Source organism: Eupeodes corollae, chromosome 1 (assembly GCF_945859685.1).
Source record: "Eupeodes corollae chromosome 1, idEupCoro1.1, whole genome shotgun sequence".
Lineage (NCBI taxonomy): Eukaryota > Metazoa > Arthropoda > Insecta > Diptera > Syrphidae > Eupeodes > Eupeodes corollae.
Window position 1 is genome coordinate 122,804,093 of NC_079147.1, and position 20,980 is coordinate 122,825,072.

At 36.8% G+C, this 20,980-nt stretch overlaps 1 protein-coding gene and 1 long non-coding RNA gene across 9 annotated transcripts in view; one reads left to right on the top strand and one right to left on the bottom strand.

The window, feature by feature from the left end:
• Positions 1–20,980, top strand: part of LOC129942264 (afadin) — a 223,760-nt gene that overhangs the window by 5,624 nt on the left and 197,156 nt on the right. For all 8 annotated transcript variants that reach the window (XM_056051122.1, XM_056051128.1, XM_056051127.1 and 5 more), the window contains 2 exons: positions 14,971–15,080; positions 15,134–15,242. In XM_056051122.1, the coding sequence (XP_055907097.1) occupies positions 14,976–15,080; positions 15,134–15,242 (214 nt within the window). In that variant the 5' untranslated portion in view covers positions 14,971–14,975. The remainder of the gene's footprint in view (positions 1–14,970; positions 15,081–15,133; positions 15,243–20,980) is intronic.
• Positions 6,084–9,419, bottom strand: LOC129942270 (uncharacterized). The gene is made up of 2 exons (XR_008781010.1): positions 6,366–9,419; positions 6,084–6,304 (listed from the first exon to the last, which is right to left on the bottom strand). It is a non-coding gene; the product is annotated as an uncharacterized LOC129942270 (long non-coding RNA).

Genomic DNA, 20,980 nt, shown 5'->3' on the forward strand with positions numbered 1-20,980 from the left:
GATGATTTTAAAGATATTGATGCTATGGTGGCTGAAATGATATTATTAGTGAAAAAAAACTTGAGAAAATTGAAAACAATTTTAAGGAAGGATGTCCGTTCCCCTACCTTTATTACTCCTGATGAAGTCATATTTTTCGTTAAAATTGCACTTCGATTTATTTTTTTGAGACAAGTTTCTATGTACTAAGATAGGAAGAGTGTCCCTTAAGATGAATCCTAACAGTGTGTTGAGTGTAAGGGCCTCCAGGAAAAAAAATTAAATACAGTTGTGTTCAAAAAAATAGGAGTGCATGTTCTTTTTAGATTAAATCGCGCCCCAAAAGTTGTATAATTGTTTTTAATTTATTTTTTCTTTTGTACAAAATATGTAATCCAGTCTTTTATTATTATGCTTAAAGACTACTTTGTTTAAAGCAAATAAGGTAGTAAAAACATGAATTTTATCAAAATAAAGCCAAAACGAAATGTTCAAAATAATAGGAGTAAACAAAATAAAGTATAAAAAACTAAAAAGAAAGTATTCAATATTAAGATTTTTTTGTCAGTATTTTGTGGAAAATCCTTTGTTTTTTATAATTGCTGCACATCTGCGTGGCATAGAGTTCACAAGGGCCTGACAACGCTCAACTGGAATTTGGTTCCATGTTTCCTCGACTGCGTCCCACAACTGCCTCGAACTCAAGAGTCTTCGTTGAGAAACAACCTTTTTCACATCTGCCCATAAATTTTCTATGGGATTGAAGTCAGGCGACTGAGCTGGCCAGTCCATGACCTCAACCCCATTGACCCGAAACCATTCCTTGGCAGACTTACTGGTGTGTTTCGGGTCGTTGTCTTTTTGAAATACCCATTTAACCGGCATATTTCAACTAGCATAAGGCAGCATCACACTGGACATTATATCCACATAAACGCGCTGGTCCATCATGCCAATGATTTGATGTATGGGGCCAACACCAGCATATGAGAAACTGCCCCATGCCATCACTTTAGCACCTCCATGCTTTACCGTTTTAATGGTGTACCGAGCCTTAAACTCGAAATTTTCTGGACGTCGGACGTATTGCCTAGAGCCAGTTCCAGCGCATAAAACAATTTTGGTCTCGTCAGTCCACAAAATGTTTCGCCATATCTCTGCAGGCCAATTAGCATGGCTTCTTGCAAATTTCAAACGAGCGGCTACATGTTTTTTTGTAAGCACTTTTCGTGGACTGCGAGCGGAAAGATTGTGTTCCAACAATCGCCTTCTTATTGTAACGCTACTTACTGCCAGTCCTAGAACTTCCTGGATCATCTTAGAGGACGCAAAAGGATCTTTCGGCTGTAGCGAACAATACGACGATCGTCATTTTCACTCGTTTCTCGTGTCCGTCCCATGGTTTCGACTTTTTTTTCATATTTTAAAGCATCAACTTTATATCCTTCATTTCGCAACTTTTTTACAATTTCCCGTTTTTCGTCGGTGCAGTGCTTTGCTCGGCCCACTAATTAACCAAACTTGTTTAGATACTCAATATTCCAACTATTTAATATTCCTATTTTAATTTAGTTACTTACTGTTTATTTTTTTTTTTAAGTTTTTTTTTTTTACGTATACTCACACTCCAGCAGTACCCGTGGCATGATGGTTAGTGCGTTGGACTATGCAGTTCAATGACGATTCCTTGGCAAATGCCATAATCGCCGACCAAGTCCCTTGTTAGTGAGGAAAGTTGAGCTTCAGCTCATCTTCAATTGAATAAATAAAAAAAAAGTCCAACGTTGCACTAAGACATTTACCGATGGAGGCAATTGACATTTACACCACACTCTTCAAGAATGCACTGAATAATGCATATTATCCAGTGCATTGGAAGAACGCTGTGGTTCATCCTCTCCCGAAAAAGGGAAAGGACAACTCCAACCCGTTTTCAAAAAAATGATTAATAGGGCTCTGACTAAGTGGGCTGCGGACAACAAAATAATTCCGGATAAACAGTTCGGGCTCAAGGCGGGCCATGACACAATTCATGCTGTGTCTAAACTCGTTTCTGATATCCAATGGAATAAGTCAAAACAACATTGCACAGGTGCTGTTCTGGTTGATTTGGAAAAGGCCTTTGACACCGTATTGTTAGAGTGTCTGTACCTAAAACTGAGCAGGCTTGGCAATCCATTGTTGTATGTACTTTATGATATGCTTAACGGTAGAAAGTTTGTTGTCAAAAGTGGCAATGTAACTTCTACCTCAACATTCTCAATTAAAAATGGTCTTCAACAGGGAGCGGTGAATTCGCCGATTGTCTTCAGCATTTACACCAGCGATCTGATAGGTAGTCTTACAAAGGCAATTGCGTACGCCGACGATGTAATTGCGTACAGAACGGCCCGAAAGGTTGAGGTTATTAGAATTCTCTTGCAGCGTGACTTCGACAAGATTCAGCGATTTTGCGACGACTGGAAACTGAAAATAAATGTCCAGAAGTCAGAGACAATTCTGTTCCGGACTCCGTTTGTCTGGGGCCACGAAGGATACGTGAAAGAATTGGCGCAAGACAGTCATCGTTGATCTTCACGGGCAGCCATTAGCGAGCAAAAGTTTAGTGAAGTACCTCGGTATCTGGTTAGATCAGTATTTATATTTCGATAGACATATAAATGCTGCTCTGACCAGGGCAAGAGGAGCCTTCGCTCTGACGAAACGGCTGGTTTTTTAGCAGTCGGCTTTACCCCAGAGTGAAGGTAATTTGCTACATGGCCCTCATACGGCCGATGATCGTTTATTGTTGTCCTGTGTGGTTCAACGTTGCCCCTTCCCAGATGGAGAAGTTTCATGTGTTCGAGCGGCAGTGATTACGACGCTGTACCGGCTTATATCGAGCAGCCGAGTCTTCTTATGTGCATTACTTTTCCAACGAGGTAATATACAACGGGGCTCGAATCAACAGAATTGACAATTTCGTGATAAAACTCGTTCGAGGTCACATTGCAAGAGCTATGTATGTCTTCGACCAACAATTTCATTTTTGGGGCGTTCTATCCGAACGACGAGTATTTTGACGCTTGAGAGGCTTCATTCCCCCAGAGGCATTCCTCTTTTTAGACAAATGCGGTCTGATACAGGATAGATTGGCAGTTCCGTTAATCTACCACGTCGGATGACGAACCTTGGATAGGCGACTCCTGTACAATCGGGACGTTATGGCACAAGGCGAAGCAGAGCTCCTTCGGTTCAGTAGGGCTGTGTCCGAACGGGACCGAACTGATAGGGTGAAGCAGGAGAACCAGTTTTGGTGACTTCAATCGGCACTTGATAGTAGGTAGTCGGGATGGGGTTTAAAGCCTTGGCCGGCTTACATACTTGTTTTATAGTATTAGGGTTTAGTTTTAAGTAGAATAGGCATGGTGGCACGAAAAAAAAAATACAAAAAAAAACGAAAAAAAAAAATTTTAAAAAACATTAAAACAAATTTTAAAAAAAATGAATGCAAAATAAAAAAAAAGACAACAAAATATGAAAAACAAAAATGTTAGATAGTTAGATTTGGTGCTGTGGTTGTTCTAGTTTTAAGTAGTTTATAGATAGAATAGGTAGTTTAAGTTAGTTTTAAATTTTATTTGAGGACCTTATTTTAAGTAGTTTGTAAGTAAAAATAAAAAAGGATATTGATTTTAGTTTTTTTTTTTCAAATTTTCTAATAAATACAAACATAGTTAAAATTTAAATGAAGTAAAATAGATCTTAGGGCCGAAAGGCATTAGTAGCTAGTGTTATAGTTTAACTTAGAGTGTCCGTATGGGACCATTAAGTTAGTTGTAAGTTATGGATAATTAGGCTAGTTTTATGAATTTTTGTCTAGCTTTAAGATAGGTTTAAGAATGAATTAATAAAAATGAATGAATAAGTGCTTTCTTAAATTAGCCGTTCGGATTCGGCCTAAAATTGTAGGTCCCTTCCATTCCTGACAACTGTAGTCGCACACAGGAAGGGTTGAGAGTTGTAAGTCACTAGGCCCTGGTTCTCAACGGACTGTTGTGTCACCCAATTTATTTATTTATAACTCACACTCCTATTATTTTGAATAGCCTGATTGAGAGTTAAGATCATTTGATCTCTGGTTACAAATGTAAACGGTTATGAATTGCAAACCAGTTCTTTGTTTTATCATCTTTAATGTCCCATTATACTTACCGGTAGAGAAATAAGCTGATCACCAGTATGCACATGGTAGAAAAAACACTTGAGCAAATTTTGTAAAAGAACTCTTATTATTTTGAACACAGCTGTATATGTTCCAAGTGTTTTTTGTATTTGTTTTGTATTGTATATACACATTTTTTTTAAACTAAATCCGTAAATATAAAAATAAAAATACTTAATTTTCCTCATCTGATGAGGATAAATGTTTATCACAAGTTAGATATTTTTAAACTACAGGAATTTTTCGTTCAATTTTTCGTTGAGATGAAAGAAATGGGTCCGACATCAAAAGCAAATAATTCCTATCGTCCTTACAATTGTTTGACCCAGAAGACATCCTAGCGTGGTCAAACCTAGTTCGCCGAAAAGTTTTGTGTAAGCCTTCTAGAGCTTCTTGGGACATTTGTCCTATTGGTATTTAAAACTTGGTAAAATAATTTATGCAGTGTGATGCATACAAATCTAAGTAAAGATTTTTTGTTTCAAATATTAAATTTTGTCAATATCAATTTCCACTCCTGTTGCGATCACTCGTAAAATAATTGATACATTTTCAATTAAAGTTTGGATAATCTTGGTTATTTATGAACTTTTTGAGAGTTCGAAAAAGAAAGCTCGAGCAGTGTTACCATCGTTTGATGAATCAAATCCTTGTTTAGGTTGATCAACATTCAATCACATCTTTAATTTGAATTTCGGTTTTATCCTTTTTTCTCTATTTCGTCTTTTTTGTACGCGCCATTTCTTAAAGGGTAATCTGTAAGCGATATGTTAATATGCACTCAAATGAACGTATTCACAGACGAAGACTAGAAAGGCCAAATCTGTAATTGGCTTCATTTGGAGGTCTCTCGAAACATTTTTCTGTGTTCACCTCACTTGGAAGAGCACCGCAGATGAAAAATTTTGACGCAGAATTCGTTTCAGTTAAAATATTGCATACGCTTCCATCAACCATGCTTAGATGAAATTCAAAAGATATCGTTATATTATGGCTATTTAAAATTAAAGCATATTTATTGAGTTCAGATATTTTATTTTGCATGGCCATCTCCTCTTCTTTCACGAGCTGAGAACATTCTTTTCTGAATACAAATTAAACGGGTCTACAATTTATAATAAAGAAGAAAGAATTCATCTGAATTAATAAGCTTTAATGGGTCGAAAGCTGTTAAGAAAAAATACTAGTCCGTGTTTTCAGGATTGTCAAACTTAAGGGCCTATTATGTAAGACAACTTAGAACAAAGTTGAGTTGTAATCCGGCAATCGGTATTACCGATCACAACTAGTTGTCTGTCACAAGTCAACCAGTAGTCAACTAAAAAATGGTTGACTTTTTAAATGTGTTCGGGTTATTATGTAAGCCAGTTGAGTTGTCTCTCAGTTGTGATTGTTGTCAAAATTCAGCAACTGATATTTACTAGTTGTGTAGTGTATTTGTGTGTACAAAAAAATAACTGTAGGCATCAACAGTTCATTGAAAACCAATTTTTTTAAGAAAATGGAGAAACAAATGTAAGTTTTACAAATTGTAATATAAACATCTGTAAGAAAATAATTTTTTAGATTAAAAATAACTAAACCTGCCCAATTCGAGAGGTTGATTGAGGTTCTACAGCAGAAACCTGAGCTGGCCAGAGGCAAGGGACAATTCGGTTCCACAAAAAGAACCCAAGACGAAGAATGGGAAAATATAGCTGTTCAACTGAATAGCATTGGACAACCATCAAGACCACCATTTTTTTGTGCTATGATTCGAATATGAGTTCCATCGATGCATCCTATTACTCCAGGAAATCTGGTTTTCTAGTAAAAATGAATTTTTGATAAATTCATCTCATCATTTGTCATACGAGCCTTAATCCATTGTGGACAGATACGTTCTTCTACTACGTCTAGCACTTTTTTAACACTACCGAAACTGTTGGCTGAGCAAGGCCTAAATTAAAATCATTACCACTGCACTTTTGGTAACTTCCTTCTGCCGTGAAACGTAGGGCAGTGCAGAGTTTGAGAATTGGTGGGATTGCGGAGGAACGCTGTGGTTGTTTCAAATGATCTTTGATTTCATTTAGCACATACAAAAATGCGTCTTTGTTGAGTCTAAAATAACTTATAAATCTGAAACAAAACGAAGACATTAAAATCAACACTCGTCAAAGAATTTGTTTATAAATAATACTTTTTGTTTGGAAGTTCCAATGGATTGGAGTGATCTCGAATATTTTTTCTCATCAGCGCAACATTTAGAGCATTTTCTTCTTCCGAATTTCCAAGAAACAAATCAATAGAACTCTCCATTTCCTATTATTTTGTCTTTTTTATAAAATTTTGCACTGAATTCAAAATTTTGAAATTCCTACGTATTTTACTTTACACAGCTGATTTTGACACAAAACAAGCACATAAAAGTAGGCAACGTATTTGGTCTACTCAACTGAAAAAAGTTGTCTCACGTAATACGATTTTTTTTTGCAGTTGTCTTCAAATTGAGTTGTCTTGATTACAACTCAACTAAGTTGAGTTGTGATCCATAATAGGCCCTTTAATTTTATAAGCGCTATGGTTGCCACTACCATCGAAGCCCCATTTTCAGATCATTTTAGCGTGTGTTTCCTTATCAATACTTACTTTTTTTTAGATAAGTCTTGAAAATCAACTTCTGCTGATGTTTCCGTGGCTGTACATTTTGTAAGGAATCCTTTTTTTGCTTGTCTTAATGCGTAGTTGCTCGGAAAAGAGACCTTGTGTATTGCTTTAACAGTTTTTCTAAATATTGCATAGCTTCTCTGTTATATCGACATCAAGATATAATGAAAGGTGGTATAATTTTCTTTTCTTCATCTCAATGAGCAGAAGTTGATGAATTTAGCTCTGATAAATGTATTGCATACATTAATTCTTTGACAGACCTTGTTCTGATAAAATCATCAACTTGTTGCATCTTTGTTTTGCTGCAACATGCTTCAAAAATTTTGTTTGGTCTACCGCGTTTATTTTCCGAATGGTGGTTCTTGGACGTATTCTGAAGACAACCAATTTTCATGGGAAAAGTATGTGGTCGGTCAAGCCAGTCATTGTTTTAAAAAAAAAATATTTCTCATCCTTTTGCCAGCGTTTATACATGTTTGGGCACAAGGAAGAAAGTTGTCCAAATACCTTCTACATTTAATTTTCTTCGCAAAAACTTCAAAACATATGTTACTTTGATTGATGGTGCAGACAACCATACCCCCAAAAGCTCTATATTTGAACACATTCTGTTAAAAATGCATGAAAAAAAATAGGTTGTATTAAGGAAAAATGCAGGTAAAGACAGACGAATCTTACTTTTCATAAAAGATCTTAATCTTGCCTTTATTTTCAAAAATATATTTTTAGAACAGGACACGCGAAAAGTAGGTCTATTCAAATAAAGCACTCTCAACGCAAAAATAACCCAATTCTTTGACAGCTGAAACATTGTCGAATACCAGAACTCCTAATCGAATCATATTGCATTCTGTGCAATCTTTTAAATTTTTGAAACACTTTCCCTGTCCTCCAAGACACAAAGAAACAGATTCAAGAGAATCTCATTTTCTCTAGACCATTTGGTCTGAAATTTTTTACCACCACCCTCAGAGAGAAGTTCAATCTAAGCAGGTCTTGATGTATCTCCTCGGGCGAACAATTGCCGCTGAGTCCCTTAAGTACTAAATTAAATGTTATATGCTCCTTAGGAGTAAAAGAAAAAGCCTAATTATTAAGTTTTTTGAAATGCTCCATGATAAAGCCATGTACTTCAACCCCCCTTACAAAAATTTTAAAACGGCAAAAACCGTTAGATACGAATTTAATGTTATCTAAGTTAAGTCCTTTGTGAAGATTGAAAGGCCCCAGGAACTTTCATTCGTTTCTGTTGATTGATCTTGCTGTTGATTTACTGGAACTCACACCATCCTTGAATACATTAGCCGTGTTGCCATCCTAACTTGATTTGGAAGTACTCTGTACCGTTTCATTTTCTGAATTTGCCAGAAGAGCATAATAATTTGCGTTCTTAGGTGCTTCAATTGCTGCCGTGTCGGTATAAATTTGGCGCATTTAACGCGCTAAAATTTGCGTGTACATCTCTATTATTTTCCAATAGCTTGTATAGCGTTTCTTCCGTAATACATGCAATATTATTGTTTGCAGTCCCGATGTTGATACAGTTACTAAGAGGCAATTGTAAGCTACCTCGCACCTTTTTGTTGGTTGCCAAAACACTGGCATCGTGATGTGTACGTGCCCGCGTACTCTTCGACTGTGGCGTCTCCATCCGTACACGGGATTCTTTCCAGATTATTTGAAATTTTTTTTTATCTTCCTCGTTGATTAGTTGCGACGTGAGAAGAATACCATCTCTGAATTTAATGACTAAAAAGTTATTTGGAAGGATAAATTTTCATTTTTAGGTACAGTAAAACCCATTTAAATGTCCATCCCGATTAGCCCAAAGAAAACAAATTATTAAAAATCAAAAAAAGCACGTACAACACTGCGCTTTAATTTTTGTAAAGCTAATGTTTTATTCTTTGTTTTGTTTTTGGATTTACGTTGTTTAATTAAATAGCTTGTGCAAAATTAAGTTTTAAAGTTGAAATTTAGAGAAAAAAAAAAACATTTTTCAGTTTTTTAAGTTATTTAAAAAAAAAATGTGTTTATCAAGGACATTTTTTTGTCAATATTCAATGACCTGATATATTTTTAGTCAAATACAAAAAACCTCATTCCGATGATGTCATAGTTTATAAGAGAATTAGAAAAAAAACTGAAAGATAGTGGAATTTTCTTAATCCGGGTGTTCAACTTTCATTCCAAAATTGTATGTCCCAGGTAACCAAGTCTAAAATACCTGCGACCCTCTTAATCCAAAATACGAAGAATTCGAGATGTAGATTAGTTGTATATTTTAAGAGCACAGGTCAATTATTGAATAAACCAATTAATCCGTTTTTGTTTTGCCTTCCGCAACTTTTGTTTTATAGCAAGTAATAAATAATGACCAGGATTAATTTAATTTTATTGTTTTTATTTTATTATTTATTCTTTATATTGTCGCTTACTTTTGTTGCTTGAAGATTTTGGGCCTGGTTTTCAACGCATTCGATTTCTTCATTGGTTATGTCCTTTTTGGTGGGTAACAATCCTGTTTAGCATTATACACGTAGGTATAGCACGGATATATATCTTTGTTGGCCTGATGAATCACTTCGTACGAATATCCTCAAAGCGTTTTCAGGAGTGTGTTTCTCAGTTTTCAGGATCTTACTGCTAATGGCAGCTGCTTTTCGGAACTTCATAGTCCTGGTTGGAGTTTGGGTCGAAACCTCTATCACTTTTGCGACATCAATATTTCCCGCTGCTCGTTGACTCATCTGTGCTGCGTATGTCAGTTCATCAAAAGACACACTGTTTCGAATTTCCTCTGTTTTTCGACGTTTTTTTCGTTCACTTGACTGCCCGAACGCTACTTAGGCGACCTTTAGACTTTTCAGGAAGTATGCCAACAGGTAGTGTTACTTCTTCGCTAAGCTCCTCTTCATTCTTTTCTGTGCAGTTGCAGAGTTGCCATCTCCGTTCATAGTCTGCTTTGAAAGCCTTGATAATTTTTGTAAGTTCATCTATTTTCTCTGGGGGACAGTTTGTGATATCCATACATTTTTATCCAAATCTTTAAGTTTACCGTAAAGGAGCCTTTGTGAGATTCCTCTTACCAACTCATGGAGCTGTTTCCTGGTCAAAGACAAGATGGAATAAGAGTCATCTAGAATAATATAAAAAATATTTATATATATATATTTATATTTTGTTGCGGGGTGTTGCCAATATTCAAAAAACACAAATGTTTGGTAAAAACCACGGAAAAAGTGCAAATTTTGTAAGTACGTCCTTTAACTCATCGATATGAAGAACTTAAGTTGAATATATAAAAATGTCTTCGCTTAAAATATTGAACATACCTTGATTTACGATATCCATATCAAATTTTTTCACAAGTCACTTTTAAGATTTAAAAAAAACACTTAGAAAATACACTATTGATTGTATCGCGAACGGAGGTGACGAATTTATAGATCGACTTAACTAAACAGTAGCCTGGATATATACATGTTATGGTAGACATGCTTAATCCTGAGAGTGAAAGGTGACAAAATTGATTTATGGCCACGTTACAGGTCAAAATACCACACTCTGCGTCGGTACATTCAACCGCGAATAATTATTATTCGCCATTTTCTCACAAACAGATTTTGTTCGCTTAATTTTTTTTCAAACGTTGATATAATTTCACAGCACAGAAAAACACAACCGCTTAGTTCGGCGTCTAACTTGCAAATCGTGCAAATTGGTGCGGAAACCGTTTCAGACCGTTTGCTACTCTCTGAGAGGATTTCATCCCCACTCCTCAAATATGGCATTTGACCAACTATTTGTGCGAGAAATGTCTGGAACAGATATGATTTTATACAAAAAACACCAAACATCGAATACAGTGGGAAAAAAGCAAAATAACTCGGAATGTTAAAGAAGGCAATCCTCTGTAGGGTTGGAAATATTATGTGGATGTTTCAATGACGTCAATATTATGTTGGGTGTATTCACCACTCAAACAACGAATGTAGTTCCAGATTTGAGTAGGAAAGTTGAAGTAAGGAAAAGAGTTGGTTATTTTATTTTCACTCTCGCAAGAAATCAAGAGACTAATGGCTGAAACACATACACGCTTCAGCTTCAGCTTCGTCTGCGTTACGTTAGGCTTGCTTCGAGGTTGCTTTGAATGACATTTCTATTATTTCATCCCTTCAAAGAGCAAATATTTTGTTTGTTGACATTTTTTTACAGCTGATGAGCTGTCAGACAAAGCAAATGTTCAGATAATTGAACTAGAGCTTCCGTTTGGAGTCACATTACGTTACATTACGTTCTTTTCCTTACGATTGTCAAACGAAACGTGAGGTCGAAGCTCTATTGTGATAGCATGCATTGAATTCCTATGGCTGAACTCGTAAACGTCAGGCGAAGCCGAAGCTGAAGCGTGTATGTGTTTCAGCCATAAGGGAGACAAAAAATTAATATATTTGTTTACGTTTTTGTGTGTGTTGTCATAGAGATATTCATACGTATTGAACTATGTAAATTTTTTTTTTAGATTTGATTAAAATTTTCAAATGCATGAGATCTTAAATAGTTGAAATTTAATTTTCACAATACCTACATTTCGTAATACCCGTGGCATGACGGTCAGCGTCTGGGATGCGACCCGCACTGATAACTTCAAATCCCGTCGGTCGATTTGTCTTCCTTAGACCTTTAACAAAATATTCATAACAATATTTTGTGTGAGATAAATAATTTGAATTCACTATTATTCTTTGTTCTTCCAATAATTAAGCCAAAACAATTATTATTATTATAATAATTTTTTGTTGTTTTTGTGTTTTTTAATAAGTTAATTAATAAAAAATTACCAACAATGTTTTGCATTTGATTTCAAAATCTTTTTTTTTTTGTTAGCAAGATTTTTAGTCGAAAGTCAATTTTTACCACTTTAAATTCTTAAAATTCGTGTTTAAATCTCAGTTCTAGAACATCTAAAGCAAATTTACTTCAAGAAGTAGATTTGTTAAATTTTTTAAAATTAACGTTTTATTCAACAGAAGATCAATTTTGAAAGAAATATAATGCACTTCTTGGACGCTAGAACTTTCTAATTTCTTCAAAAACGTCAGTTTAAAAATGTTTCCTATATTTTAAGATTTAAAAATGTACCTGCAAAATAAGTTTTTCTCAAAAAAATTAATTGCGATTTTATTTCTCGTAGATTAACCAAGATTAAATGATTTTTTTTTTCGAAAATCATTGGAGCGGGTTTTTTTAAATTAATTTGTATATGTATATACAATTTTTAAATTTTGCCTTTAAAATATTTGTGGTATGCAGCCTTTGGTCCTTTTAAATATACATTTTACATTTGAATTTCGTTAAAAAATATTCACCCCTTTCTGAGATATTAAGTTTTTAAAAAAAATTATTTATATTATTATTATTATTTATATTATTATTTTTATTTATATTATTATTATTTATATTATTATTATTATTATTATTATTATTATTATTATTATTATTATAATAAAAAAAACTTATTTTATCATCAAAAATCATCATTGACAAGAGCTTAAAACTGAAAGAGAAGATTATTAAAATCGGTCGATTAGTTCTTTAGAAAACTTAAAAACAAAATAACGGTTTTATGAGGGGTACCCTTCTGGAGCAATATCAAAATATTTTTTCTTGTAGAAGAAAAGCCGAATTAAGAAAAAAAATTAGAGAAAGTTTTAAAAATATCTATCAGTTCAATTTTGAAAAAAAAATCGAATTAAAACCAAGCAATTTGTAAGGGACTACTGTTATTTTTCGTCTTAAAAAAATGAAAAAAAAGCCTTAAGCTAATCGGCTGAAAACCTTAACTACAATCGGCGCAATGGTTAAGGCTGACAAACAGACAGATGAACGGAATCGAGGTACCTATTTTTGTCGACTTTTCTACCATAGTAAAGTCATGTTGATTCTAATTTTTTTACGAATGCAATATTTGCCATACAGTTCCTATGCGTACAAATCTCTTTAATTTTCACTATTTATGTGTATCATAAAACTAAGATGGAATTGAAGGCTAGTTTGAGGAATTTAAAGGAAACTCATATAACCCCCCCCCCACAACTGGATAATTAGATGCATACATAGATACATTGTTTTGAAAATAGGTATTTTAATGTATTTCTATTCTATTCATTGGAAATCTGCTTGTTTAGCAACAGTTACAAAATTTAAATTTGATTTGCTATTTGGCTTATTGGTATTTGTCTTTATCCTTGATTTATACATACAATACATGTATAAATAAACACGAAAATGTTTTGTATTATCAAATTGTCTCCAAATTTTCCCCAAATAAAATTCTCCACAAACTTTGCAGATATAGTTCATTGATGTGTGACCAAACGTTTCTTTTTCCACTCCATGGTATTACTATTCCATTTCATATACCAAGCTCTTTGCATTGCAGGTTTCAGTTCTCTACGGAATTGTTTTTTTGAAGAACATTAAATTTGTATGATTTGGATATTTCTTAGTAAACCATGCTTTTACTTTTTCATTTCCTTAAGTATACAGTTCTGGGTTTTACCTTTGAACAGTTCTTTTTTATTCTTTGCTCCTACTGTGAGGGATATACATGTGTATGTTTGTAGCAGTTCGAATGGTTTTGTGGATGCGAGCAGCCTCTTTATTGATGTTGGCTGAGGAATTATAAACTGATAAGTATTCTGAAATGTGACTGAAAACAATCGCCATTTTGGAGATCATCCAAAATTTGCCCAGATGCTTAATTTTTCAAAACAGGGGATAAGCATGTAATGTCGACATGTGTTATCTTTCTATCAGCCCTATTCTGCTATTCACGTGGATCGCATATTCAATTCCTTTTCACACTGCCTTTGCATTCTGCTATCCATCGGGTGAACTAAAGTATCCCAAAACAATTTGACATCCAAACAAACAGCTGTTCATGCGAATGTTGGATAAATGGTTTTGATTCATACAAAAATGAAGTTTAATCAATCCACCTAAGCAGAATAATATGTACAATTTTTGGAAATGAGTAGTATTTGACATTTTATTTTAATTGTAAGCAGAGGAATAAGAGTATCCTCAAACAGAGAGCTTTGGAGAAATGTTAAGAAGTGTCTTCCTTCCCTAAAAAATGTTAATATTCTTTTATTTATAAAACAAAATATTCTAAATTTAGCAATAAATTAATTTTCACTTACATTTTGCCTACAAAAATTAACAAACCAGACATCAAATGAAAAATCCGCTGCATTTTATATGCGGATCTGAATTGTATAGAATTAATGCTTTCACGTGAATAGAAGAATACCGTGCTGTATTACCGACGCTACCGACATACACACATTCGGCAGCATAATGATTAGTGAAAATTCAAGTAAAGTTCCCCCCGATGAATAGCAGAATAGGCCTGTATAAGTGAGAGGCTGATTATGCTGATATGATTTAGATCGTTAAAGAAGAATTCTCCTAGGTAATTCTTGCGTTTCCGAGCCAGAGCAGGGCATGTGCAGAGAAGATGAAGAACTGTTTCTTCCTCTTCCTCGTCCATACAGCTTCTTCAAGTCATTTGACGCCTGGTCTCGTGGCGCGCTTTAATATTAGACAGTGTCCGGTTATGACACCTATTGTTGAGCTTATATGTGATCTGCTTAGAGGAAGCGAGCAACTTGAACGTTTTAAATCCAGTGTTAGCCAGGTGTATTTTGTGACTTTACACATGGTGATGTTGTTCCACCTGGTGCCTGCCAGAGCGTCTTGCATTAGCAACAGTTTACAAGTAGAGATTTGTATGCCAGCATTTGACAAACTTGGTAGGATGGGCTTTATAGTACCGTTTTTGGTGAGTTCATCAGCCTTACAGTTATCTGTATACATTGAAAAACATTCAAAGTATGGTTTTTTTGTAGTTCCGGATTAAGTATGGAATACAATAATATCAATATAGAGCAAACAACTTTTATAAAAATTCGTTTTTTTTTTCAATTAAAATCGGGTTTAGCTTAAAAGAATTTATAAGATATATTTATGGTTTTTATTCATTCAATTGTTCTTTCGTGAAATAGTGACACACATCTATACATCCATTTTAACAAACTCAGGTACATTTATAAATTACTTTCTTCTAGTTACTATGACAAGTCGAAAAGAAATTCTTGATCGAGAAGCTGTGCGATCTGTTATTAAGCAATGGAATTCAAACCGCCTCGACCTATTTGCCTTATCGGAGCCAGATGAGGTATGTGACTCATAATTTCAAACAACAATTGATTGTATGCTATATTTTTTTAGAACTTGCTTTTTCATGGCGTAATGAGGTTCTACTTTCAAGATGCCGGAGAGAAAGTTGCAACTAAGTGTATTCGTGTTGCATCTGATGCGACTGTTGCTGATGTAATAGGTAACGCAAACTTTTATACAGATAAATATTGAAACATAAAATCAATAATATTTCAAACAGGAAATAAAATAAACAGTAACTTAAATACAATTGAAATTAGGCATATAAAATATTTATTTTTCAATGTAATTTGTTAATCAAATGTAAGACTTTTAAATGTTTTGTTTGTGTATGTTTTGTAATGCAGGGAGGGGCGAATATATATATGTAATTAACTTGGTTTCATAATATAATGTGATTTTCTGTTTATATAAACTAGTTTTTCCTATCTTTTTATTAATAACTTTTCGCTAACATTGAACCGATAACAAGCCTAGCAAAGTTATTTGATCAAAACAAATTTAATTTTCTAACGGTTGTATGTAACCGCTATTACCCTGGTTACAAGAGGAGATCGAGGAATCGAATCGAATTGAGATTTCGATCCAGGTATATGGTGGCACTGAATCCAGGAATCGAATTCAAATGGAATCGAAATGACATTTGGGTTGTATTTGTGTGCTTACTGCTACGTGAATAACTTTCAAATTTTATAACAATGCTCTCAACACAAAGACGAGCGCCAAATTAAATTCAACTTAGAACCAAAAATACTCCATTTAAATGGAGTATTTTTGCTTAGAACAAACAAGATGGAAAAAACTTATCGCACGCACACAAGCAAGACCTCACACACCAATAACTCGATTCCCCGATTCAGGTTTACAAACAAGTTTTCGATTCAATTCACCTCTTTCAGTTACCCTGGTTACAAGAGGAGATCGAGGAATCGAATCGAATTGAGATTTCGATCCAGGTATATGGTGGCACTGAATCCAGGAATCGAATTCAAATGGAATCGAAATGACATTTGGGTTGTATTTGTGTGCTTACTGCTACGTGAATAACTTTTAAATTTTAAAACAATGCTCTCAACACAAAGACGAGCGCCAAATTAAATTCAGCTTATAACCAAAAATACATCATTTAAATGGAGTATATTTTTGCTTAGAACAAACAAGATAGAAAAAACTTATCGCACGCACACAAGCAAGACCTCACACACCAATAACTCGATTCCCCGATTCAGGTTTACAAACAAATTTTCGATTCGATTCACCTCTTTCAGTGGGATCGGATCGAGTAATCCTATTTCGATCCGATCCATGTCTATACGGCGCTAAATCCTAATTCAATTCGGATTCAATTCTCCTTGTAAACGCGGTAAGTGGGATCGAATCGAGTAATCCTATTTCGATTCGATCCAGGTCTATACGGCGCTAAATCCTGATTCAATTCGGATTCAATTCTCCTTGTAAACGCGGTATATGTCTGCTATTACACGATGAAACTAGATGCATGCTACAATAACAACATGGGAGAGCAAAATTTTCGGTGCCAAAAACACTATATTAAGATATAAATCCTTCGTACGTATCACCTTCCAAAACGCATTTGCTAACATTGTTGTATTTGTAATGTGGACGAATTCATCGAGCGAGATTGACTTGTTTTCACGCACACATTAAATAAACTACTGAGTTTTTAGGGGAAATGTCATAAATTAAAGCAGATATCACACGCATACTTATATGAGTTTGAGTCCGCTTTCCGGTTTAGATTGTAGGCAAACCAATATGGATATCGAGGATTTATATCTTTACTACAGTGTTTTTGTTCACTGCAACTATTTGACGTTTCTCTTTTCTCTTGTATGTTATTGACTTAGTCCGGAATTACACAGCGCATATTTTCCCTTGTTCAAATGGTAGACATGTGCATTCAAGAGGACACAAGCGTCCACAGGTTTTTCTCAAAACCCACCTCTGTCTATCAACTCCTACTCTCACCTCCCCGCGGTGAACATCGGGTGCCTAGTACCTCAACTGGAGATTGGGTTCCAACCCCAGTGGAAAGTTGTTGGGGGCAGCAAACGAGAGAGGGGGGGAGAGGTGTTTCCACTAAGGCACCTCTCCTTATCCAGGCGGCAGCGGACGAATTCTCGAGATAGAATCAACGGTGGCGTCTACAGTTCCAGTAAGGTCGAACTACTTAGTAAACACCTTATAGGGCTTCTTCGACATATTCGGAGCCCAGGCCTATAAGGAGCGGTTCATCCGGCTCCCCTTCCTTGGAGTTATACTAAGGATCTGGCCCTCCAGGTTGGGGGTTGTGCCGTCGGGGTGACTTCCTGGCCACGTAAAAACATCATAGTTTCGAAGCAACAACAAGCCTCGGATACGGACGGATTCACTGTTGACAACCCACGCAAACGAAATAAGGACAACGAACTTCGGATATGTACGTGGAATGTTAGGTCCCTTAACAGACCACGTGCAGCCGAACAATTAGCGGAAGCCCTAAAATGCTGCAAGGCAGATATTACAGCCATCCAAGAAGTGCGATGGGATGGACCGGGTAAACGCAAACTAAAAGACTGCGATATCTACTACGGCGACTGCTACCGAGAACAAAGACAGCGTCTATTTGGGTGTGGATTTGTTGTTGGAACTAGGCTCAGGCAAAAAGTCTTGAGTTTCAACAGTGTGAGCGAGCGCATCACGACAATCCGCATCAAGGCTAAATTCGCCAACATAAGCCTAATATGCGCGCATGCCCCAACAGAGGAGAAAGATGAAGACACCAAAGACATATTCTTCGAGCTCTTGGACAAGACATATGAGCAGTGCCCTGGCTATGACATTAAAATTGTCTTAGGAGATTTTAATGCCAAGCTAGGAAGAGAAGACATCTTTGGTGGCATAATCGGGAGATACAGCCTGCACGACACTACCTCCGACAACGGATTCAGGCTGGTCGATTTCGCTGCGGGGCACGTCGTTCTGGTAGCTAGTACACAGTTCACGCATCTTAATATCCACAAGGGGACATGGAAATCTCCTGATCAATCAACCGTCAACCAGATTGACCACATTGCGATCGACGCACGACACTTCTCCAGTTTCCAGGATATCCGAACATTCCGAGAGGCCAACATTGACTCGGACCACTACCTCGTTGTAGCCAAGGTACGGCTACGGATATCCCGATCCAAGCCAAAACAAGGAAGTACTGTGAGAAGATTCGACGTTAGACGGCTACAATCGCAAGAGACTGCCATGTCCTTTTCCGATCGAGTCTCTAATAACCTCCTAAGGAGTCCTATGCTTCCTGCATTAAGCATTGAAAACCAGTGGCAACATTGCCTTGCAGCCATCAGAGATGCCGCCTCTGGAGTGCTAGGTTTCACACGGCCACCACAGCGAAACCCGTGGTTTGACGACGAATGCCGGCAAGCTCACGCAGCGAAACAAGAGGCATACAAAACGGCGCTGCACAAAAGGACGAGAGCTGCTCGCGAGCTCTACGAGCAGAAGAGGAGAGAGGAACACCGGCTTCTTAGACGGAAAAAAAGAGAGCATGAGAAGCGCGCGTTCGAGGAGATAGAGGGATGTCACAACAGGAATGAGGTTCGTAAATTTTACCAAAAGGTAAAAAAACCTCCCAAGGGTACCAGCCACGAACCGAAGCCTGTAAAGACGATCAAGGGAACATCGTAGTAGAACCACAGTCGATGCTGAGAATATGGAAAGATCACTTCTCCAAATTATATAACGGCGATGACGAACCGAATTCCGCTGTAAGGGAGATAGAACCACTCAACCTCAGCGACGCAGATCAACAATTCCGCCCACCCGACCTTGACGAAGTGAAGATAGCTATATCTAAACTTAAGTCAAACAAAGCTGCTGGAGCTGACGGCATCACCGCCGAACTATTCAAAGCAGCAGTCGATGAGTTGGTAGGTAGCATCCACCAACTCATCTGCAAAATTTGGTCGGAAGAAAGCATGCCCGATGAGTGGAATCTCAGCATAGTGTGCCCGATACATAAGAAAGGAGACCCTCTAAACTGCGCCAACTACAGAGGCATCAGTCTCCTTAACATTGCGTATAAGATCCTCTCTGCCGTATTATGTGAACGTCTGAAGCCATTCGTCAACAACCTGATTGGTCCTTATCAGTGCGGCTTCAGACCAGGAAAGTCCACTATCGACCAAATATTCACACTACGGCAGATCTTGGAAAAAACCCAGGAGCTTCAAATCGATACCCACCATCTCTTTATCGATTTCAAAGCCGCGTATGACAGCATCTATAGGGAAGAGCTCTACCGAGCAATGTCTAGTTTTGGCATCCCTGTCAAACTTATCCGTTTGTGCAGAATGACGATGGAGAATGCACGCTGCTCTATCAAGGTCGGAAAAGATCTTACCGATGCATTTGATGTCAAAAAAGGTTTTAGACAAGGCGATGCACTGTCATGCGACTTCTTCAACATCGTTCTGGAAAGAATTGTGCAAAACTCAACCGTCAACACTAGAGGCACAATCTTCCAAAGATCCATCCAATTACTCGGATACGCAGATGATATTGACATAATTGGAAGATCAAAGCGTGATGTCAGTGGAGCGTTTTTGAGCATTGCGACGGAAGCGAAGAAGATGGGTTTAGTGGTCAATGAGGGCAAGACCAAGTATATGCTGTCATCAAAAAAGGACACTGAACGACGACACCTTGGACAAAACGTCACCATGGACAGCTATAACTTTGAGGTAGTTAAGGACTTTGTCTACCTAGGCACCGCTATTAATGCAGACAACGACACCAGCGCTGAAATCAAACGAAGAATAACTCTTGCAAATCGCTGCTTCTTTGGACTTAGAAGGCAATTGAGAAGTAAAGTCCTCTCTCGAGCATGTAAAATCACCATCTATAAGACACTCATCATCCCGGTTCTCATTTATGGCGCTGAGGCCTGGACCCTGTCAAAGAAAGATGAGAGCGTCTTAGGATGCTTCGAGAGAAAAATTCTTCGGGCGATTTTTGGTCCCGTACGCATAGATGGAGAATGGAGGAGAAGATATAACGACGAGCTGTACGGGCTGTACAGCGATACTGACCTAGTTAGCAGAATCAAAGTCCAACGGCTTAGATGGCTAGGTCATGTAGAGCGGATGGACATCAACGCTCCAGCCCGGAAGGTCTTCGAATCCAATCCCGAGGGACGGCGCAGTAGAGGAAGACAGCGACTCAGGTGGCGCACCCAGGTGGAAGAGGACCTCAACCAACTTGGCGTGCGAAACTGTTGACAGCTACCTAGGGACCGAGCTGGCTGGAGACGCTTGTTGGTTGAGGCCCAGGTCCACCCCGGACTGTAGCGCCACCTTAAGTAAGTAAGTAAGTAAGTATATTTTCCCTTGCATCAATAAAGTGCGAAAGAGAAACGAATAAATAAAAATGAAATAGAAATAAATCTGTCTCGGCATACACGTACAAGCAATTCCTTGCATGATTTTGGCGTTTGTCTTTCCTTTTCTTCGTATTTTTTCCGCATTTGCTTCACTTTGTGTTCGTGTTTAGTAGAGCTAATCCCTCAATATGGGACACGAAAGTGAATTCAAGTGGACGATAGGTATACCGACGGCTGCCACTGCTAAAAAAAAGTTTGTGTCCAAATTTGAAAGTAAACATGACCACTTTTAGGTAAAAATTACCAACATAATTCAAGACCGACAAATTTGTAAACACAGATAAATTAAAATATTTGACCGTCAACAGTCGAATTGTTTGTTCCTGAACACCAATTATTTTTAATAAATATGATTTAAAATCATGAAAATAATATTTTTTATTTTTAAAATCATGAAATGAAAATAAAAATAAAAATGAACCAGCATAGTGTTCAAATATGCGCTT